Raw genomic sequence first — 23,277 nt, 5'->3', positions numbered from 1 at the left:
CAGAGCCCCGGGCAGAGGTCCTTGCACAGTGGGAGGGGCCTGTGAAAGGCACAGGAAGCAGGAACGATAAAGGGGAGGGGGATCAGCCAGGCCCGCGGGTTCAGGCAACGTCAGGACTCACTGACCACAGGAGGAGCTCGGGTTGGGGGTCCATGGACACCTTCATCCCTGCAGGTCAGTTTCTTCCACTGGACAACCCGTCTCTGGTTGCGTGCACATGGTTGGCAGCCGTTCTGCCCAGATCTGTGCTGCGTGGTTTGCAAGGCGAGGTTCTGCCTCGTTCTCTCGCTCACCCCAAGTCCTGGGCTGTGCAGAACAATCTCCTCCCATCCCCTGCTTCTCAAGGCACCGTCACAATTGCAGCTTCCATTTGTGTCACAGCTTGGTGTGCACGCCCCAAACCTGGAGCCCCCCGAGAACAAACACAAAGCAAAGTGCAAGACCACCAGCGGCGTGGACAAGTGGTTGGACTTGACTTTGGCCAAATGTATGTGGTGCGATCAATCTGGAAACAACGTTTTCAATTCCCTTTGCATGTATCAGAACCACTTCCTGCTGACTAACAGGCTGTTTTGGCTTCTGGTGGCAATATGCTTTAGTGCAGATATCCAGGGACAAACGCTTTAACTGAATCCATCCACGAGGCGGACTGTTCTGCTGATCCCACAGCGTCCATTGGTCAAGAATCATCTTCAGGGCAGGTGACAAGCAGGAGTCACAGGCAGCAGCTGCAGGGTGGGTGGTGACTCGGACAGGGATCCTGGGAGCCCACGTGGGTCACCAGCACCGCCAGCCTCAAAGGGGTTAAAGGAAATTGGTCTTCCCTTGCCTCTCCCCCCACCCTCTAAGAGAGGCCAGGGGTTAACAGGAGGACATCCTGAAACTCAGATGTCCGGCTTCGGAGGGAGATGCAAGGGAGACATTTTTCTCCTCCTGGCAAAATGGAAGGCACCCAGGGGAGAAACTGAAAGTTCCCTTCTCTCCCCAAAGCCTGAGTTAGTGAAAGGAATGGGAGGCAGGCGGGGTGGAGGCAGCCTGTCACCTGGGACATGGGCTCCGCTGAGCAAGCAAGTAGATGGGCTGGGTGACTTTATGAGCATATTGAGGGGCGTGACCCCCGATCTCCGAGAATTGGAGAAGGGAATTATTATAGACATGGAGGCTGGGAAGGTGACAAGGAACTTGAGCTGTGAGATGGAACTGCAAGTCTGAGTATGAACTCACTCTTTCGAACAAACGTGCACAGGTACTGGCGTTAAGGTGCCGTGGGTTAGGCTGCCTGTGACGCCAGCATCCCATGTGGACGTGCCAGTTCAAGTGCTGGCTACTAATGTGTCCCCTTGGGGGGCGCAGCAGGTGATGGCTCAAGTACTTGGGTCCCTGCCACCCACACGGGAGATCAGGATGGAGTTCCTGGATCCTGGCTTCAGCTGGTCCCAGCCCCAGCTGTTGCAGCCATTTGGGGAGTGAACCAGTGGGTGGAAAACCTCTCTCTCTCTCTCTCTCTCTCTCTCTCTCTCTCTCTCTCTCTCTCTCTCTCTCATATGTGTGTGTGTGTGAGTCTGCCTTTCAAGTAAATGAAAATAAATTTTACAAAATGATCAATAAGCGTGTTTTAAATAATAAAAATTGTGAATCCACATATCCATACCAATTAAATAAATAGCGAGATGGATGGATGGACGTAGGGATGGATACACCAGACAGAGGGGAGAAGAGGAAGCTTTCCCTTACAGTATAAAGTCGACTAATTCACGTGGAAGGAATGGCGGAAATTGTAAAATGCCATCGTTGCCGCAGCGGTAGTTGACTTAGGCAGGAAGAGCCCAGGACTAACGCTGGTGGGTAAAGGCTCTATCTGGGGAGCAGGATCCTGGCAGACCCTTTGACTTGTTCCCCACAATGCCCTCAGTGGAGACATCCGTCAGGGGCCAGCGTGATCCGGTGGTGAGGACTAGTGTCACCAGTGATGGGATTGGTTACTGTCAGGTGCCCCCGAAGTGATGTGCTGGGAGAGCCCAGCGTCTCTCTGAGGTGTCCCCACAGGGCCTGGGTCTGGTCCTGAGGACCTGTCAGATGGACTGGGGGAGGGGCATCCTATAGAATGAAGAGTTGGTACTTGTTAAGACTCACAGGAGCCAAGTCCCGGCTGCTCCACTTCCAGTCCAGCTCCCTGCTAATGCACCTGGGAAGGCAGTGGAGGATGGCTCAAGTGCTGGGGCCCCTGCTACCCACATGGGAGACCTGGAAGAGGCTCCTGGCTTCAGCCTGGCCCAGCCCAGGCCATTAGATCCATTTGGGTAGTGCACCAGCAAGTGGAAGGTTCTCTCTCTCTCTCAACTCTGCCTTTCAAATAAAATAAATCTTTTTTAAAAAGAGAGATTCGGAAGCAAGAGGTTGCTCCTAATTCCATTGTCCTGTTTCCCCAGACTTCTTGGGCTGTGAGTAGGGTTCAATGGGCAGGTGTTAGGAAATTTGGGAATGATTTGGGGACTTAGTTAAAAATACTGATGCCAAGGCCCCATCCCGGAGGGTCTGTTTCCCAAGGCCACAGGATCTCTATATTTTTTGCTCATCGCTGGAAATTCAGATAGAAAAGGCCCACCTGCCATGACTGGAGGAATGTCGACCTTGAAATTCAAGAAATGGTGACGATTTTCCTGCCCGGCCCAGACCTTAACCCTGTTTCTCCCCTTGCTTTCCCAGGGTGACGCTGTATGCCGAGTTCCTTCCCATCAAAGCCAGAGCCAAGTGTATTTTGCTGATTGAGGTAAGGAGGAGGGAGCCTGGTCTCCACTGGTTCTCAGATTAAGACAAATCTAACAGACTCACTAGGCAAAGACTTCAGTGGATCCGACCTGGCTGTTGCGACCTATGGGTAAATTCTTCAGTTGACAAAACATTGAGTGGATCACGCCTTTGGAAAGCGGCAGCAGGCAGGTGGTGCGTCCTTCCTGACCTGAAAATGGCCTTGGTGCTGCATGGCACAGCCAGGGTGGGCCCGGGGTCCTGCCCACACCCAGATCCTCACTCTCGCACCTGCTGTGTCACAGCCAGACTGGCCGTGTCCCTTGTGAGATCACCTTCCTTGGTCTCTTCTACAGCTGATAGGCGGCCCTAAAATGCTCAAGCTCCTGCAGCCCCCTCAACCCTTCTGCAACCAGGGGTCTCGTGCCTCAGTTTCCAACCATGATCGAAAGATCTCAGGGCAAATACCATGGCCCCATGCCACACCCTCCGTGCAGCTGCCCCTGCTGGACACTGACGTCCACAGTGGTGACTGTGGAGCCACTCAGAGTCCCCGGTCACTGGGACCACCCTGGCAATATTGATCACATTGACCCCACAGCCCCCACTTAGCCACCCTGGCTGCATCCATGCCAGTCCAGTTAGCATGGTGGCCAGCTGGGCCACACTGTCCACGACATCTACATAATGAAGTGCACCTGCAGCTGATCCCACACCCTGACCGCCTCTCATTGCCCAGCATCCTGTCCTCCCCTAGGGCCCCCGACAGCTTCCCGTGTGCAGCAATTAAACATTCATTGGTGGCAGAGTGGGAGTGGGGCGTCTGGCTGGTGTCCAGTCTGACTGGGCAGTGCCCTTGTGCGCCAGGTCATCAGGGGTGTTGACAGTCACCCCTGATTCTCCAGAGCCAATGGGGAAGGTGGCGGATCAGGTTTGGGATGGACAGTAATTGTAAAGCCAGGGTCTGGCAGAAACAGCACGCCCAGGGTAGCATCATTTGGAGGAGGGCTTAATCCAAGGACACTGAAGTCCCCGAGGGGGTGTCCTCACCCCAGGCCTCCCGGTGCAAGGGGAGAGCGCATTTCCTAGCCGCTCAGAGAGTTCTAGGTGAAGGCTGCTAGATGAGGACTTTGACCTGCACTGGATGCAGCCGGCTCACGGCCACCCTGCAGGGAGGGAGCTGGGGGAATGAATGCCCCAACCTCTCCCTCCTCTCCCACTGCCACCTCTCCTGAGGCTCCCCATCACACCCGGAGGACATCTTTTTCCATACAAAAGTGGGAAATGGTGGAGAGAGACTTGGTCAGGCAGAGAAGGTATTCAGCCCAGTTGGGCATTTCTGATACAGAGCACTGGGGGGCGCTGTTGAGCAAGGGTGACGGATGTCAATAGACAAAAACCAATGGGTCCATTGCAAGCCATGCTCACGGCTGTATGATCCATGTGCGTGCAACCCGTATCCACCGGTGGACACCCGGATAAGGAAACTGCTGTCCCTGCAATGGAATATTACTCAGCCTTCAAAAGGACAGGGATTCTGGCACCTGGATGAACCTTGAAGATGCGGTGCCACCGCCATGTCCACTGCCCTACTCATCACAACCAGAGCTGCCCTGCCGCCCGGCCCCAGTCGGCGCCATGTGAACGTGACAGTGCAGGCGGCAGCCTGGGGCGGCGGTCAGCGAGGTCTGGCCGTGGCCCCAGCATGTGAACCACAGGGAAGGGACGGGCCCCCAGGCCTGGCTCAGCCTCATGCACTGTACCAATGACCTTGTGCCCGATGACCTTGAACTTGCTCGCTGGGAGGGCCACGCCCCCCGCTCCGCTGACCCTGCTTCTCCCGTGCCAGGTGTTCTGGGCCATCGGGACAGTGTTCGAGGTCATCCTGGCTGTGTTTGTGATGCCCAGCCTGGGCTGGCGCTGGCTGCTCATCCTCTCGGCGGTCCCACTCCTGCTCTTTGCCGTTCTGTGCTTCGTGAGTACCCTCGCAGAGGTCTGCGGCTGTCCGCTGTGGTTTGGTGGGGAGCAGGCACAGGAGGACACCAAAGCCACCTTGTAAGATCATGTCTTTAAATCAGGAAGTGAGACAAGGGAATGAGGCTTGGGCGAGCCCCAGGATGGGGTGCTGGGCAGACACTTCTGGGGTGTCCTCCAAGGAGAGAACTAGGGAGGAGAGGATACCTGGGCCCCATTGTTGACACCTACAGGGGCTGTATTGGGTTAAATTACGATTCAAGCTGACTTGAATAAAAGAGAGGGATCAATATCTGGCTTCAGGCATAGCTGGATCCAGGAGCTCCCACGATCTCTCCCTCTCAGCTCTGCGTAAATAACTCACTCTAGCAAGATCCTGTCACACAGTCCTCATTCCATAGGCAGACCATACGCATGGACACACTACAGCCCGTGGGGCCTCCCACTGAGCCTGCGGTGAGGTTCTCACGAATGGGCGGTTCTACAGTGACTCCTGCTGGCGATGACAGGTATTAATAATTACCGAGCTTAACTGTGTGGCAGGCTCCGTGCCCGGCTCTTTGAAGGTGTTCTTGTATTTATTCTTGCAAAGAACCACAGGAGGTAGGACTGTAGTGAACCCCTATATTAGTGAGGGGGACACACTGTCACAAATAATGCCCACAAACTCAGCTGCTCCACACGAAGAGGAGGAGTGTTCTGGCTGGTGGGTAGGATTCGGGCCCAGGTTCTCTGTTCAGCAGGTGGCTCTGACATCCTCTACGGCTTTGGAGTTTTCTACTTAAAGACAAGGTTGGGGAAGAGCAGCTGGAGACCGTACACTCGGCCAGGAATAATCTGCTCGTATGCCATTGGTGAAAGCAAGTCACATGGTCTCACCTAGCTGCAAGGGATCCTGGGAAATGTAGTCCCTGACTCCATGGCATAGTCCCTGATGTAGCCATGTCCAGGGACAACTCTACAGTGTGGAAAGGGGAATGTCTACAATGTGTCCATTTTACTGATGAGGAAGCTGAGGCCAGAGAGGTGGTTAAAGGGTGTGCGGCCAATCAACACGGCCCTCTCATCCCAGTGGGGTCTTCTGACGCCAGTCTCGTGCTTCCACTCTGCTGTGCGTGCCGTCTCGCGGACGGCTGTGGCTTCGTGTTCACAGAGCCGTCGTTATCCGGTCACTTGGGGTCGGGACTCCGTCCCACCTGCACTCGTCAGCTTTCCCTCGCCACAGTGGAGTGCCAGAGACACTAACCTGACACAGAGAACAGGTTACATTAGCTCACAATGTGGGAGGTGCAAGGCCCAGATCAGGTGGTCCCGCTGGCTTGGCAGAGCCCGCCCAGAGGAAGGGGCCCAAGGCGAGGCAGAAGCAGAGCGAGCGGCCTACCTGAAGCTTTCCTGGCCGCCCTCTGCTGAGCTGTCTTCCAAGGACACGCCCCCCGGCACCTGAGGTCCGCCCACCAGGCCGCCTCCCAACGCCATCATCGGATGCAGGGTCCTCCTCCTGGTGGCTTTAACTTAGGACTTACACATGCAGGTCTGTGTGAGCCCAGGAGCCACGCCCTATCAGACCACAGCCCAGGGGTCTTTCTGGTCTCCCCTGGGACGGATGAGCTTATTGTTTCTTGAGAGATGGGGGTGAGACTTCTGACGTGGTCTGGACTTCAGGGACCCCTCCCCTGGAACTCTGAAACACACCACATAACAGAAATAGCAGCTGCGACAACCAGTTCCCACCCCGGTGACCCACCCCAGGCCCCGTGTTAAGCGCTTGGCCTGGATTCTCTAACTCCTAAGAGGTAGGACCTGTCGTGCTCCCCATTTTATGGATTGGGAAATGGAGGCACAGAGAGGTCAGCTGACTGCACGCAGGGTCACACAGCCCAGCTACGGAGTGACAGCGGCAGAGTTTGAAGCCAGGTCTTTGGCTGCAAAGTCCCCACCCTCCAAGACTTGAGAGCGGGTGGCTGGGGAGTGAGTGCTCTGTTTGGCCTTGACCGGGCCCACCCGGGTCTCCTGTCTGCTCCCCCTCCCCAGTGGCTGCCCGAGAGCGCGAGGTACGATGTGCTGTCAGGGAACCAGGAGAAGGCCATCGCCACCTTGAAGAGGATAGCGACGGAGAACGGAGCGCCCATGCCCCTGGGGAAGCTCATCCTCTCCAGGCAGGTCAGTGCGCACCCGTGGCCACGTGTATGCAGGGGTCCGTGAATGCTTGGGCACGCATGTGGGCAGTGTAGGTGCCCGGGATGGTGCACACATGTGTGTGTGTGTGTGTGTGGTGGGCAGCGGATGGATGGAGGCACAGTGGGCAGTAGGAGACCAGCGCGGGGAACCTGGTGATTCAGTGTGTCTGTCCACCACCTGGTTCTAGAAAGGCTGCCGGGAGAAGGCAGCCAGGGACCGGAGCAATGTGAAGCCTGCACGCGGGGCTTGTGACCACGTGTGCTTCCACTCCACCTTTCAGCCCCAGGAAGTCTGACTGGCAGATGTGATTGATTGGGAAAGCTGTGCAAGAAAACTATGTTAGAAAGAGATGTGCTCAGATCCAGGGGTCCTGCTGCACCCTCTGTAGACGTCTCTAATGGAGGGGATGCATTGCTCGCCTGGTAACACCATCAGAGACCCCCACCACCACCACTGGACAAAGCCAAGTTTTATGAACACCTGCTGTGTGTGGGTACGCACACTGCACACAGAGGGAGAAGGGTATGGATTTAATGCCACAGCCCCTGCCCTCAAGAGTCAGCCAGGGCCGGCACTGCGGCTCAATAGGTTAATCCTCTGCCTGCGGCGCCAGCACCCCGGGTTCTAGTCCCGGTCGGGGCGCCGGATTCTGTCCCGGTTGCTCCTCTTCCAGGCCAGCTCTCTGCTGTGGCCAGGGAGTGCAGTGGAGGATGGCCCAAGTGCTTGGGCCCTGCACCCGCATGGGAGACCAGGAGAAGCACCTGGCTCCTGGCTTCGGATCAGCGCGGTGCACCAGCCGCAGCAGCCATTGGAGGGTGAACCAACGGCAAAGGAAGACCTTTCTCTCTGTCTCTCTCTCTCTCACTGTCCACTCTGCCTGTCAAAAACAAAAACCAAGACCAAAAAACAAACAAGAGTCAGCCGGGCAGCCTGCAGAAACATGAGAAATATCCTCAGGCAGACAATGGAGCGGGCGTTTGGCGAGGTGGTTACAACACGGCTTGGGACGCCCACAACACGCATCGGGAGTACCCGGGGTTGAGCCTCACATCCAGTTCCCATCCAGCTGCCTGTTCACGTGCACCCTGGAGGGTAGCAGCAATGACTCAAGTGCCTGGGTCCCTACCACACAGTGGGAGACCTGGATTGAGTTCCTGGCCCCTGGCTTCCGCCTGGCCTGCCCCCGCCAGGAGTGAACCAGCAGGTGCAAGATTCCTCTCTCTACTTAAACACTCTGTTGTTGTATATAAGGGACTGAGCGTCTGTGGGGTCCATGTCCTCAGAGGGTCCTGGAGCCCAGCCATTCGCATTGGGAATAGAACCAAGGGCCAAGTGCATTGGTCCATCTGCACCTGTATTATTTCTATAAATGTGCCATCAATCTATTTCTTTTTTAAAAAGATTTTATTTATTTGAGAGAGAGAGAGAGAGAGAGAGAGATCTTCCACCCACTGGTTCACTACCCTAATGGCCGCAATGGCTGGAGCTGTGCCGATCTGAAGTCAGGAGCCAGGAGCTTCTTCCAGGTCTCTCACATAGGTGCAGGAGCTCAAGGACTTGGGCCATCTTGTACTGCTTTCCCGGGCCATAGCAGAGAGCTGGATTGGAAGAGGAGCAGCCAGGACTAGAACTGGTGCCCACGTGGGATGCTGGTGCAGACGGAGGATTAACCTACTGCGCCACGGCTCCAGCCCCCTTTAATCTATTTCTAAGTATTTTCATGAATCTATTCCCAAATACGTTCAAAAAATACACACCTTCTCAAATATGTTCGATAAATACCTAATGAATTTGTCTTCTTACTCAAGAATGTATTACAGAAGTACTTTTATCCATGAAGACGATATTCCTTAGCAGACTAAACCGCCTATGACCTGTAATCTTTTTTTCACTTTAAAAAAGTTTTATTTATTTTATTTTATTTGTGAATCAAGGGGTGGGGGGAGAGTGCATAACAGCCAAAGCCAGGTAGACGGAGCCACCGAACCACAGGAGCTGCCACTGCTGCCTGCCTCCCAGGGTGCACATCAGCAGGAAGTCGGAATCAGGAGTGGAGCTGGGATTCGAACCCAGGCCCTCTGATGTGAGAGGCAACCATCCCAATCCAAGGTCTCTTTATTTTATCTATTTGAAAGGCAGTGTTACAGAGAGCAGTAGACACACACACACACACAGGTTTTCTGTCTGCTGGTTCACTCCCCAAATGGCTGCAATGGCCAGAGCTGGGCTGATCTGAAGCCAGGAGCTGGGAGCTTCTTCCAGGTCTCTCACATAGGTGCAGGGACTTGGGCCATCTTCTGCTGCTTTCCCCAGAGCGTTAACAGGGAGCTGTATTGGAAGTGGAGCAGCCGGGACTTGAACCAGCATCCATATGGGATGCCAGCACCACAGCTCTGGCTCCCCAGTCCAGAGTCTTAACCACTAGGCAACCCCTCCTTTTATTTATTTATTTTTTTACCTTCAATATTTTTATTTTTTAAATTTTTAATTTTATTTATTTATTTATTCTTTATTTTTTTTGACAGGCAGAGTGGACAGTGAGAGAGAGAGACAGAGAGAAAGGTCTTCTTTTGCCATTAGTTCACCCTCCAATGGCCGCCACGGCCGGCGCGCTGCAGCAGGTGCACCGCGCTGATCCGATGGCAGGAGCCAGGTGCTTCTCCTGGTCTCCCATGGGGTGCAGGGCCCAAGCACTTGGGCCATCCTCCACTGCACTCCCTGGCCACAGCAGAGAGCTGGCCTGGAAGAGGGGCAACCGGGACAGGATCGGTGCCCCGACCGGGACTAGAACCCGGGTGTGCCGGCGCCACAAGGCGGAGGATTAGCCTGTTGAGCCAAGGCGCCGGCCACCTTTCAATATTTTTAAACAGCAACAACTTCTCAAAGTGCAATTAAGAACAATTTGTTTTTTAAAATATCCCTAAAAAGAATATAATCACAACTGTGGAATATAATTTTAAAAGAACAATATAGAACAAAAGAGCGATACTTTGCAAATATATAAAATTGGCAAGTGGGCTTGTTTTGTGGCATAGCAATTTAAGTTGTCTTGTAAGACACTGGCATCCAATTATGGACGCTGGTTCCAGTCCCGGCTGCTCCACTTCTGATCCAGCTCCCTGTTAATGTGCCTGGGAAAACAGCAGAAGATGGTCCAAGTGCTTGGGCCCTGGTACCCTTGTGAGAGACCTAGAAGAAGCTCCTGGCTTTGGCCTGGCCCAGCCCTGGCCATTGTGGCCATTTGGGGAGTGAACCAGCAAATGGAAGATCTCTCTGTCTCTGTCTCTATCTCTCTCTGTGTGTAACGCTGCGTTTCAAATAAATAAATCTTTACAAAAAATTGGCAAGTGAGTCACTGAGCAAATCAATCTATTGGCAAATTGGCCTTAGGTGAATTGGTTTTTGAGCACAGTAACTGTCACGCTGGCCTAGAGCAGATTTGGGGGAGGAAGAGTGAGTTTGAGTGTGTGTGCATGTGTGTGTGAGAGAGAGCAAACACGTGTGTGTGAGTGTGTATGTGTGTGCATGTGTGAGTATGAGTGTTGTGTGCATTCGTATTGTGAGAGCGTGTGTGCGTTAGTGTGTGAGTAGAGTGTATGTGTGTGAGACAACGTGTGTATATGTGTGTGAGACAGTGTATGTATATGTATGTGTATGTGTGTATGTATGTGTGTATGTGTGTGTGTGTGTGTGTGTGATGGTGGGACTCCCTTGGACTGTTTTCCTGCTCCCTGGGCCCCTGGGACCGCCCCAGAGCCATGTTGGGTTTCCGGGGTGAGTGACGTGGGATGGCTCCATCTTCTGGGATCAGACCCTTGGGTGGGTCCTGGCTGGAAGAACTGGGTTCTGAGTGCTGTGGATCTGAGCCCTGGGTTCCCTGAGCCCCCCTGTCCAGGCCGCCCGCTGGTGCTGGACAGCATGGAGGGGGAGATTAAACCCATGTCCTTGTCTCACAACAGGCAGACCGAGGCAAAATGCGCGACCTCTTCACCCCCCACTTCCGATGGACGACGCTGCTGCTGTGGTTTATATGGTGAGAGCCCTGCTGACCGCCGTGACCCCTGCCCTGCGTCCAGGCAGGGCTTTTGTCTTAATTCCCTGCTGGGAGCGCCCGTGGGCCGAGGCACCGTTTGCTGATGACGTCAGCGGTTTGCACATCTGGCCTTTGCGGTACCCGGGTGATCACCTGAACGGTTATTTCTTTGATTTTTTCAAACTTGACTCACCAATGACTTAGAGGAGAGTTCTTACAAAGGAAACTTCCTCCAGTGGTCCTCCCTTATCTCTGGGGGACACGTTCTGAGATCCCCAGGGGCTGCCGGGAGCCGTGGAGAGTACCGGAAGCACTGAGAGGTAGAGCTTGGGTAACCTTAGCTCAGTGGATTCTGATGTTGCAGCCATCGCATTGAAGTGGCAGGTGCAGCGGCACAGCCGGCACGGGGCGCGCCCCTTCCTCAGCGTTCACGGGCAGAGGACGCGTCCTGACCGCAGATCTCAGCAAGCGCAGCTGCTGATCTCTGTCCGTAAGACGAGAGCTGCCCTTTCGGCTCCTCTTTGGAGCCTCCACACTGCCAGCATCAGTGTTCTTGCTGTTTGGAGCCATTAATGGTTTTCAAAGAATTATGTGTTTATTTGAAAAGCACAGTTACAGAGAGAGAGAGAGAGAGAGAGAGAGAGAGATCTTCCATCCACTAGTTCATTCCCTGAATGGCTGCAATACCGAGGTCTCAACCTGGCCGAAACCAGGAGCCAGGAATTCCATCCGGGCCTCCCACATGGGTGGCGGGAGCCCATGTACTTGGGCCGTCTTCCCAGGCACATTAGCGGGAGCTGGATTGGAAGTGCAGCACCTGAGACTCAAACTGGTGCTCATATGGGATGGTGGTGTTGCAGGCGGCAGCTTAACTTTATTACGTCAAACACGAGTTACCTGAACACAAGCCCTGTAATGTGACAGTCGATCTGATAAGCAACACAGCTACTAAGCAACCAGTGGGCGGGTAGTGGACACAATGCGGACACGCTGGGTGAGGAGATGACTCGCGACAGAACAGGGTAGCGAGAGACTCCAATGAGCTACTCTGAGCAGTCCCCAAGTCAAAACTGATGAATTGTTTCTGGAATTTTCCATGTAATATTTTCAGACCATGGTTGGCTGCAGGTAACTAAAACCACGGAGAGTGAGACCTGGGACACGGAGGATGCGTTCCTCTGCTTTACCTGGCATCCGTAGAGACGAGGCGCTCTTGGGGCTGCCACGGTACCAAGGACTTAGACTTAGGAGACACACAGGCTGGGCGCTTGGGGCCTCTTGGGAGTACCCACATCTCACATCAGAGGGCCTGGGTTCAAGTCCTGGCTCCGCTTCCAGTCCCAGCTTCTTGCTAATGTGTACCCTGGGAGGCAGCAGGCAATGGCCCAAGTACTCAGGACCCTGCTGCCCACATGGGAGGGGGTTGGGTTCCCAGCTCCTGGATTTAGCCTGGCCTGGCCCTAGCTGCTGTGAGCATTTGTGAAGTGAATCAGCAAATGAAAGGTCTCTGTCTCTCTGCGTTTAAAATGAAAATATTTGGGGCCGGCGCTGTGGCGCAGAGGGTTGATGCCCTGGCCTGAGGTTCCAGCATCCCATATGGGCACCAGTTTGAGTCCCAGCTGCTCCTCTTCCGATCCGGCTCTCTGCTGTGGACTGAGAAAGCAGTAGAAGATGGCCCAAGTCCTTGGACCCCTATGCCCGCATGGGAGACCTGGAAGAAGCTCCTGGCTCCAGCCGTTGTGGCCATCTGGGGAGTGAACCAGCGGATGGAAGACATCTCTCTCTGTCTCTGCCTCTCTTTGTAACTCTTTCAAATAAATAAAATAAATGTTAAAAAAATGAAAAATATTTAAAAGGTGATACATGTAATTTTGAAAACTAATAGCATGAAAAACAAGAGACGAAGGGAAAGGAAGGCGTCGAGGACACATTGGCCCATCGATGAGGCCGGGATAGCATCCAGAGGAATTTCAGGAAACATAGAAGGGAATTTGGTTCACTCAGTAAGATTTAATAGTTAACTCCATGCCAGTGTCTTGCTCTCTGCCCATGGGGCCCTGGGTACTGTGGCTGGCCCCTGGGCCATGTTTTAGGAACCACTGATTTGGCCAACATGGGAATTCCGAGAACTTGCGGTCCTGTTCCTGTTCAGCTCGGAAGGAACAGAGGGGCAGGAGGCTGCGGGAGAGGCGTTAGCGGAGAATAATGACCTTCAACTCCGAGACCAGTAGAATTTCCGCCACTCTTTCGACCCTCTGCCAATTCATGTACGCAGAGAGGATCAACAATGTTCAAAATTGGCCTGGCTTAAAGCTTTGTGGGTTTGTTTTTAAATAAAACCAGTTCTCAGTTTTCTAATTCACCTTTGAGAGGAGGTGCTCTTTAGCAGGGGAGTGTCCCACGTGGGGTCACACACGGAGACCTAATGTACACACCTGGGCTCCAGCTTGGCCCTCACATTCCTGAGAGCCTGAATCAACTCATCAAGCATTTAGTAAGCACCTGCTGTGTGCCCACACATGTGTAGAGTACGCAGGATTTTTAGAAGGGGTGTTGTGGAGGGGTTGCGAATAGCTTGCTTTGGGTGCCTGTAATTAAGCTGGGCTGGCCGTACTTGAATCCTGGTGCTCCTGATTAGAGACGAGTGTTAGTGTACCCAGCAGTCGCTGCACTGGCCGGCACAGATTGGAACCCAAGGACCTCAGCCATCGGCTTCTGGTGGTGACCGACTTCCCCCGTATCCTGCGATGACGGGGTTCTGGTTCTGCAAACTTGAGCGTTCTAGTTCTGGAGTCACCCAGGAATTCAGAAACTGTGCCATCCCACCCTGAGGTCTTAAAATCACAATGCCCGAGTTGGCCAGCCTGACCCCGACGCCAGGACAGATGGCAGTGGAGCTGTGCTCTCCTCGATGTCTGTCTCCCAAACCTTCCCCCCCCACCCCCGATTCAGTTGGGTAGACAAGTCTTGGAGGAAGGACGCTTCTGGACACAGGACACTTCCTTTCATTGTGTCACTATGCTTGGTACCTGACCAAAGCCTCCAGTAAAACCCCCAGACGGGTCCCCACTGCTGTAGACACAGGTCCCTCCCCAGGACTTGGCATTTCTCTGATGGCTTCTTCTCCCCTCCCTCTTGCTTCCTGGCAGGTTTTCCAATGCGTTCTCCTACTATGGACTCGTGCTGCTGACCACAGAGCTCTTCCAGGCGGGCGACGTCTGCAGCAGTGAGTACCACCCTCCTCTCCACCACGCCCACCCCTGCACCGAGATCATCACACACTCTCCCACCCCAATAGGGTCGGGGGCAAATTCGGCAGTTCCCAGTGTGTTCTGGACAATCTGATCGTGATGGAGCTCACATTAGCACAGTGGCACCTTGCGCCAGGGTTTGGGTCCTGAAGTTAGCACGTCTAAAAGATAGACTGGGCGGACATTTAGCCGAGCAGTGAGATGCGAGCCGAGAGGCCCATGTCTGTGTTAGAGTGCCTGGGTTCAGTCCCCAGCTCCAGCTTCCTGCTAAGGGAGACACTGGGAGGCATTGGCAATGGTTTCCTGACCCCTGCGTGGATGACCTGGTTGGAGTCCCCAGCTCCAGGCTTATCCTGGCCCAGCCCCAGCTGTCACAGGCATTTGGAGAGTGAATTGGTAGCTGGGAGCTCTCTCTCTCCTTCTCATACATAAATTTTTAAAAGGTTCATAAAGATAAACTAAGACACATTGGAATTTTAGAGTGGATTTGGGCATAGTGATTCATGAGTTGGGCAAGTACCAAACTACAAGTGGTCTGGGCTCCACCGAAGGGATGCAAAGAGAGAACTTTTCCAAGTCCCAAAAGACCAAATTACACTAAAGTTAGAGATTCATTCATTGGCTTTTATTTGCTGTTCTAGAACTGGACAAAGCTTCATTCTATAAAATAGAATGAGTGTGCTGATGAGCTGAGCTGGGGGAGGGGGCACAGGGGCCAAGGGCTGAAGAGAGCAGAAATGGAACACAAAGCCGATTGGCCAATTCAAAGCCCCTCGCCTTATGGTGGTGAAGCAGAGGCGACTTCCTGGTTAGGCCAGTGCAGGTAACCTAGGCCCTCTCTGATTGGTCGTTGTGAATCACCTGCTTTTGGAAAACTGCTCCCTATCAAAGAAAAGTTGGATTAGGTCATTTGGCACAAGGGACTCCATTCTGATGTGGAGTGAGCTGCTAGGGCCTGATGCCAGAGGCCAAGACAATGACCTCCCATAAACCTGCACAGCAGGTGCACACAGAAGCAAGGGGAAGAAAATGATTGATTAAAGAGGAGCAGTTGCCTTACAGTAGAAGAGGCTGGGAGGTAGCTTCTGATTTTCTAAATCACTTGGAGTTGGGTTTCAGTTTGCTCACTAGGGAACCCAGAACACTGGAGCTGCCACCCAATTGCATTTTTCTAACAGCACGTCAGGTGGAAATTGCCTGTAGGTTAAAATGATCACTGAAAACCCCCTAAAGAACCCAGCAGAAGTACAGTCCTCAGGGTATATGGGTGCGATCCCCCACAGCAGTGCTAATGTGTTGGAGAAGCAGGTTGGGGAGCTTTCCGATCCTGCCCAGACCAATTTAAACAGGACCTCTGGTGGGCTGAGGCCCAGGCCTGCGCAATGTTGAAAAGCTCCCCAGGTGACCCTGTTGTACGACTGGGACAAAAGAAAAGTCCATGTGTCTGGGCTTTCAAGCCATTGTGTCACCATCCAATCAGTTGGGAGTTACATCAGTCTGGTTACTCTTGGCTAGGGTTGAGTCAGGTTGGGTCATTTGCTTAAAGGGAGTGGGGAGGTGTGAGTAAAGTTCCAAGGGTCAGGGGTCTGGGTACATCTCAGAAAGCTGGGCCAGACCGAAACCAGGAGCCAGGAGCTTCCTTCTGGGTCTCCCACGTGGGTGCAGGGGCCCAAGGACTTGAATCATCTTCCACTGCTTTCCCAGGCCATTAGCAGGGAGCTGGATCGGAAGTGGAGCAGCCGGGACTCAAACCGATGACTCAAACCGACACCCATGTGGGATGCCGGCATCGCAGGTGGCAGCTTTACCCGCTACGCCACAGCGCCTGCCCCGGGCTCTCCCTGTGGCACTCCACCTGTGTCCCATCCGGGGAAGCAGGCCTGGGGAGCGGGCGGGTGTGACCCAAGGCTCTGTGTCTGGCTCTTCCTCTCTCCCCCAGTCTCCAGCAGGAAGAAGGCGGTGGAGGTGAAGTGCAGCCTGGCGTGCGAGTACCTGAGCGAGGAGGACTACATGGACCTGCTGTGGACCACCCTCTCGGAGTTTCCAGGTGAGCGGTCCGTGCAAGGCGAGGCCGGCACGGGGAAACCTGGGTGGACAACGGCCATTTACCTGGTGGCTCCGTCTGTGCACCTGGAAGCAAATCCCCCAGTCGCGACTACGAAGGGGATGATGTTTTTACCCTCCTTGCAGGGTAACGAGTTAGGCTTCCAGGTCTCATGGCTGCTGGCAGAAGGCGCGAGACCCCTGGGTCAGAGACAAAGACCATTACAGAAATCAGGAGGAGCAGCAAATCAGTGTCAGTTCTCCTTGATGCCGAGTCCCACGGGGAGGACGAGGAAGAACTCGAGTGGATGCTTTGTGTGTGACGAACGTGCAATGCAGCAGAATGGATCAGTCCATCTTCTGTGATTGCAATGAAACACCCGAGGCTGGTTTACTTCGCTCACAGCTCCGGAGGTTCGAGCACGGGTGCCTCTCGTGAGGACCTTGTGATGGGTGACATTACAATGCCGGGAGGGCACGTGAGCAGGAGAGATCACAGGCAAGACAGGGAGCCGGTCAGCGAAGGGCCAGTAACCACGCCCTCCTCGGCCCCGCCTGCCCTGTAACAGTTCCCTTATTCTAAGCCCTCGCCGTGTCTGATTTGCTCTCTCTGAAAATCACGTTTCTCTTGTGCTTATTTTATTTGCTTTTTGGTCCCTTGCACATCCCAAACTCCTAGGATAGTTCCTGGCACACAGTAGGCACTTAATTTACGGATTGAATAGACGGGGTGAGGATTTGCTAATTTTTTATTTATTTGAGGGGCAGAGCTCCAGTCCACTGGTTCCCTCCCCAAATCCCACAACAGCCCTGTGGACTGGTCTGGGGCTGAAGCCAGGAGCTGAAAACCCAATCCTGGTCCCCCACGCGGGTGACAAGAACCCAACTCCAGGGTCTGCATTAGCAGGATGGTAATGAGTCAGGAGCCAGCAGCAGGGATTGAACCCAGGCACTCTGCTAGGGGACAAGAGCTTCTTAACCTGCTTCTTCGCACCTGCTACCAGCATTTATTTTAGAGGGTTGCTTTGATGATTAAACAAGATAACAGATGTAAGACTGCTTAACCCAAGAAGTTTAATTATCGTCGGTAATAATAAACATTCTGCCCTCTTGCTTCCACTTAGTCAGGGAGAGTAGGGTATTTTTTCAGTCCCATTTAACACATGAACAAACTGAGGCTCAGAGAAGGTGAGGAACTGGCCCGAGACTACGTGAGCGGTCTGAACTCAGTGAATGCGCCCTGAGGCGTGTACTCATCCTCTATGGCCAGGTTGTGCCCGAATCCCGGGGCTCAGACTGGCACCGTCATGATGCCACAGTTGCTGTGGGTCAGGACCCTGGGAGCAGCGTCCAGAGTCTGGTGCTTCAGTGTGTCTCACCTGGCCTCCATCAAGGATTCAGCTCGGGACGTGGGATCACATCCGAGCGCCCGACAGGGGCAGAGCCTGCTCCCACGCTCATGCCCATGGCTGTGAGAGAGAGAGAGAGAAAGAGAGAGAGAGAGAGAGAGAGAGAGAGAGAGAGAGAGTGTCTGAATACTGGCAAGTTGGAAGTCAGGTGCTCTATAGCCTAGTCCCCAGGGGGACCTCCCAGCACTTTTGCTGTGTTCGGCGGGGAGGAACACCTAGCCCCACCAGAGCTGCCCACCTGCCCCCGCCCCCTGGCAGGTGTCCTGGTGACTCTGTGGATCATCGACCGCCTGGGCCGCAAGAAGACCATGGCCTTGTGCTTCGTCGTCTTTTCCTTCTGCAGCCTCCTGCTGTTCATCTGTGTTGGAAGGTGGGTCTGCGGCGGAGGGGTGGGGGGCCCAGTCCCACACGAGGCTTGTGGCTGCCCCACTGGTAGCCAAAGCTCAGGCTCAAGGTGGGAGCCCCTGGTGGGGGGCTGGAGGGTATCTGGGGCCTGGTTTTCCTCTAAAGACATCCAGGGTAGACTTCTGGCCTCGTCTCCCGAGCTGCCTGATTGGGCACGCTGCTGTGTAACTGACGGATCTTTTAGAAGTACTGATTTGCTCACCTGAAATAGACCTCGTCACAGAGAGGCCCTGTTGTGCAGGCCTTTCAGGCCTGTCCCCGTTTTTCCATCTAACAAGAGCCTCAAAGTATGGGAGTGGCCTCTGCCTCCCTGGGCCTGCGGAAGCCCCCAGATCAAACCCACAGAGGCATCTCTGAGCCAGAGCTTGAAGGCCGGGAGATGCAGCTGAGACCCTGAAATGCTGGGGTCCTGGGCAGTCATGGCAGCCGTGGAGCAGAGAGCTGGGATCAGGATTATCCGGAAATCACTGAGTGGCCGCTTCCTTTCCCGAACTCAAGTGGCTCTTGGCTCCATTCCAGCCCCTACGAGCTCCTCCCTGAGTTACTTAGGGTCCCTCCTTTGGGTTACTTAGATCGCTTCTCCCAAACCCGGGCACTGCCGACGACATCCCCATCACTCAGCCTGATGCTCTGGGGAGTGAGTGGTGTGTGTGCCCCCTGGTGTGCACGGGCGTGTGTTGCGTGGGGCGATGGCGATCTTTGCAGATTGCCCGGATGCACATTCTGCCCCTGGGGAAAGCAGCTGACAGGCAACATGACGACTCCTCTGCTCTCTCTCCCCTCCCTAGAAATGTGCTCACTCTGCTCCTGTTCATCGCGAGGGCGTTCATTTCCGGAGGCTTCCAAGCGGCCTATGTTTACACACCCGAGGTAGGAGGAGTGCCTGGGGGCGCCCCAGCTCCGGAAACACCAGCCTGAGTGTCCTTGCAACTGAGTAGTGGCCGGGAAGCCCTTCAGGATGCCCGCTTAGGTGTTGATCGTTTTGTTCCTGTGTGTAAAAGCTTAAGGCCCGGAGGCCAGCGCCGCGGCTCACCAGGCTAATCCTCCGCCTGCGGCACCGGTACCCCGGGTTCTAGTCCCAGTTGGGGCGCCAGATTCTGTCCCAGTTGCCCCTCTTCCAGGCCAGCTCTCTGCTGTGGCCCGGGAGTGCAGTGGAGGATGGCCCAGGTGCTTGGGCCCTGCACCCCATGGGAGACCAGGAGAAGCACCTGGCTCCTGGCTTCGGATCAGCGTGATGTGCCGGCCGCAGTGGCCATTGGAGGGTGAACCAACGGAAGGCAGACCTTTCTCTCTGTCTCTCTCTCTCATTGTCAAAAACAAAAACAAACAAACAAAAAAACTTAAGGCCTGGTGTCACGGTCCCAAACGTTACAGAACTGTGTAGGCCCAGAATGAAAGGGCCCCACGTTCCCCCCGCGTGGAGGAGACCCTACCGAGTAGTTCCATGTCTGGTTTTTTTTTTTCCTAAGCCAACTCTGGCTGGAGAACAGAGGCAGATCTACAGTGACTATCTCTGGACTGACACCGACAGACGGTTTTTCCTTGCCATTATCCTATAAATACAGACAACGCCCGTTTCCATGGCGTGGGCGTTGTCTTGGGTGCTCTAAGTAAGCCAGGGAGGATCTGCAGTGTGGGAGGACTTGGACAGTTTATTTGCAAGTACGCCATCAGGCAGTTTACAGAGAGAACTTGAGTCTCTGTGGGGTTCTGTACCCATGCGGTCCTGGAACCAGCGCCCTGGTGGCTGAGAGCTGAATTCAGATGTTGGTGCCTGCCTCAGGCAAATTGTGAAACCGAGAAGAGCTCCAGCAAGGGGCTGGCTCAGCGGTGTGAGGCAGGGGTCAGGGAAGCCAACAGGCGGCAGAGCCGTGCTCCAGCGCTCGCAAGGTAGACGGTGACTGGGGGAACTGCCACCGTACAGATGGAGTTTCTGGTTCCTGGCTTCGGCTTGGCCCACCCCCAGGTATTGTGAGCATTTGGGGAGTGGACCAGCAAACAGAGATCTCTCTGTCGCTCTGCTGTTCAAATAAAATAAATGAATAAACCTTTTAAAGAAGGGGATAAGTGAGAATACTTCAAATAGTTTATGGAAAATGAGATTCAAATATAAATTTAATTTGATATAAAAAATTTTGAAATCCCTGTATAGTGTTTTTTTACAATATACATTTTTGAAACATGAACTTAAATTTTTAAAAAATTTATCAACTTTCATTCCACTTAAAAGTCAGAAAGACGGTTTGACATTGTGGCATAGTGGGTAAAGGTGTTGCCTACTATGCTGACATCTCATGGGTTCTGGGTTCGAGACCCAGCTGCTCCACTTCCAATTCAGCTCCCTGCTAATGGCCTGAGAAAAGCAGCAGAAGATGGCCCAGGTGCTTGGGCCCCTGCCACCCATATAAGAGACCCAGCTGGGGCTCCTGGCTCCTGGTGGCTCAGCCTTGGCCATTGCAGCCATCTGAGGAGTGAACGAGTGGATGGAAGATCTCTCTCTATCTCTCTCTCCTTCTCTCTCTCTAACTCTTTCAAATACAATAAATAAATCTTAAAAAAAAAAAACAAAAAAAAAAAAAACAGTGAGACAGAGAGATCTTTCATCTACTGGTTCAGTCTTCAAATGCCCACAACAGCCAGGGCCAGACCAGACCAAAGGCAAAAACCAGGAGCGGCCGGCGCCTCAGCTCACTTGGCTAATCCTCTGCCTGTGGTGCTGGCACACTGGGTTCTAGTCCTGGTCAGGGCGCCAGATTCTGTCCCGGTTGCCCCTCTTCCAGGCCAGCTCTCTGCTGTGGCCCAGGAAGGCAGTGGAGGATGGCCCAGGTGCTTGGGCCCTACACCCCATGGGAGACCAGGAGAAGCACCTGGCTCCTGGCTTCGGATCAGCGAGATGTGCCGGCCGCAGTGGCCATTGAAGGGTGAATCAACGGCAAAAAGGAAGACCTTTCTCTCTGTCTCTCTCTCTCACTATCCACTCTGCCTGTCAAAAAAAAAAAAAAAAAAAAATCCATGAGCTCCATCCAGGTCTCCTGCATGGATAGCAGTGAGCCACGCACTGGAGTGACACCTCTTCCTCCTAAGGTGAGCGTTCTCGGGAAGCTGGACTTGGAAGTGGAGCTAGGACTCAACCCAGGCACTCCAACATGGGCTGCAGACATCCTGCTGTGTATTAACAGCTGCACCAAAAACCTGCCTCTCTGCGAACTTTTTGAAGATGCTTAGAATGCATGGCTTTCAAAAATTTCTGAAGCAAAACAATCTTTTAGTTCCATTTTCCTTTTTTTAAGATTTATTTATTTATTTGAAAGGCAGAGTTACCGAGAGGCAGAGGCAGAGAGAAAGAGAGAGAGAGAGGTCTTCGGTCCCAACTGTTCACTCCCCAGATGGCCGCAACGGAGGAGCTGTGCCGATCCGGAGCCAGGAGCTTCCTCTGGGTCTCTCACATGGGTGCAGGGACCCAAGGACTTGGGCCATCTTCCACTGCTTTCCCAGGCTATAGCAGAGAGCTGGATCAGAAGTGGAACAGTCAGAACTCGAACTGGTGCCCACATGGGGTGCTGGTACTGCAGGAGGTGGCTTTATCCACTACACCACAGCACCAGCCCCAATTCCATTTCCCACAAGCTTTTTGAAGTACCCTTGTCTATCAATGTATATCTATGTGCATGAGATTTTACAATATATTGCTGAAAGGAAAAGGCACAGTGAAGAATATATATGGTATGTTAGCATTTATACATTTTGTAAATGCTGCGAGATGTATATATATATATATATATATATACATATACGTATATATATATGTATATACGTATATATATATATGGACATAGCTGGGAAGATACATACCAAACTTCATCCATAGTTTGGTCCTTCAGGAAGAATTTTCCTGGCAGAGGAACTAGATCAAAACAGAATTGAGGAACTGACTTTTCCCAAGAATCCATTTATGTATTTTATTTATGAAATTATATGAATTAAAGTATATAGAGATATACATGGTATGCACTCAAAAAGTAGTTGTTGAATGAATAAATAAATGAAGATAGATGTATATATAATTCCAGAAAACAAAACTAGAAGGATTTGCATGAACATGTGACAACTCTCTGAGTGCTGGGTCCTAGGAGCTGGGTGTTTTCCCCCTTTTTGTTTCTGTTCTTTTCAACCCTCCTACCCCAGCATTGTATTTGTTAGAGATGCGCTAGCGTCCCCAGTGAACGCCTCCGGAAGTGCAGGCATGGACACAGCAGAGGTCCCTTCCCCATGGGATTCAGGGACCCAGGCTCCTCGCCTCTTGTGACTCCATCATCCGGTGGTGCTGCCGGTGCACAGGAAAACACTGGGCAGTGTCTGGAGATGTCTCGGTTGCCCTGGACTGGCAGTGGGGCATGGGGAGGAGAGAAATGCCACTGGCATCAAGCAGATAGAGGCAGGTGGAGGCCAGGGGTGCTGCCCACCTCCTGTGATGCCCTGAACGGTACCCACCACAGAGAGCAGCCCCTTCCAAGATGTCCTTGGCATGAAGGTTGAGGACCTCTCTATGTCTTAGGGCCATGGAGTCCTCCTTCCAGCCCGAAGATGGGAGAACGGAGTGCAGACGACACACCGCCTCCTTAAGCACCTTGGCCTGCAAGACGCATAGCCCCTCCAAACTTGGCTTAGGAAGGAACTGGGCACGTGGCCACCCCCATGTGCAAACTGAGAATGTACCTCCTCCAGTCTCTTGACAAAACTCCTTGAATGCCTGTGATCAGAATTTCTGGGTAAACCCAAGTGTAGGGGCAGGGAGGGCCCTTTCTGGCTCTGGTGTGCAGAGGAGTCCTTGGGGGACCACCCATGGCAGGGAGGACCCCCGTGTTGTGCTCCCATCCTCAGCTCGGCCTCTGGCTGGCTTTCTCAGTTGAACCGCCCATATCCCCTTTCAGATAAGAATCTCCCCGCAAGCCTGAGGGATTTGCCAGGACTTCAGACCTGTAGGGGAGGGTCGGTCCCAAGCTGCAGGGGACAGAGGGATGTCTGTGTGTTCCCAAGCCCACCTCTGGCTGGTGTGTTTCAGGTGTACCCGACGGCGACACGGGCGCTGGGCCTGGGCACCTGCAGCGGCATGGCGAGAGTGGGTGCGCTCATCACTCCATTCATTGCTCAGGTAGGCGTTGCCCTGGATACAGGAGGTGGTGTGTGGCAGAACCCAGTGCCCGGCAAGCAGTCCCCATGTGTGCGGTCTTCTGCA

General features: G+C 53.6%; 1 protein-coding gene across 1 annotated transcript in view; it reads left to right on the top strand.

The window, feature by feature from the left end:
• SVOP (SV2 related protein) overlaps positions 1–23,277 on the top strand; it is a 53,815-nt gene that overhangs the window by 29,237 nt on the left and 1,301 nt on the right. Inside the window, exons 8-16 of the mRNA XM_062182312.1 lie at positions 2,707–2,770; positions 4,598–4,723; positions 6,754–6,882; positions 10,860–10,933; positions 14,083–14,159; positions 16,124–16,231; positions 17,895–18,006; positions 18,830–18,911; positions 23,104–23,193. Of these exons, the coding sequence (XP_062038296.1) occupies positions 2,707–2,770; positions 4,598–4,723; positions 6,754–6,882; positions 10,860–10,933; positions 14,083–14,159; positions 16,124–16,231; positions 17,895–18,006; positions 18,830–18,911; positions 23,104–23,193 (862 nt within the window). The remainder of the gene's footprint in view (positions 1–2,706; positions 2,771–4,597; positions 4,724–6,753; positions 6,883–10,859; positions 10,934–14,082; positions 14,160–16,123; positions 16,232–17,894; positions 18,007–18,829; positions 18,912–23,103; positions 23,194–23,277) is intronic.

The sequence above is a fragment of the Lepus europaeus genome, chromosome 23 (assembly GCF_033115175.1).
Source record: "Lepus europaeus isolate LE1 chromosome 23, mLepTim1.pri, whole genome shotgun sequence".
Taxonomy (NCBI): Eukaryota; Metazoa; Chordata; class Mammalia; order Lagomorpha; family Leporidae; genus Lepus; species Lepus europaeus.
Note: the sequence above shows the minus strand (reverse complement) of the source record. Positions and strands in the feature narration are given on the sequence as shown.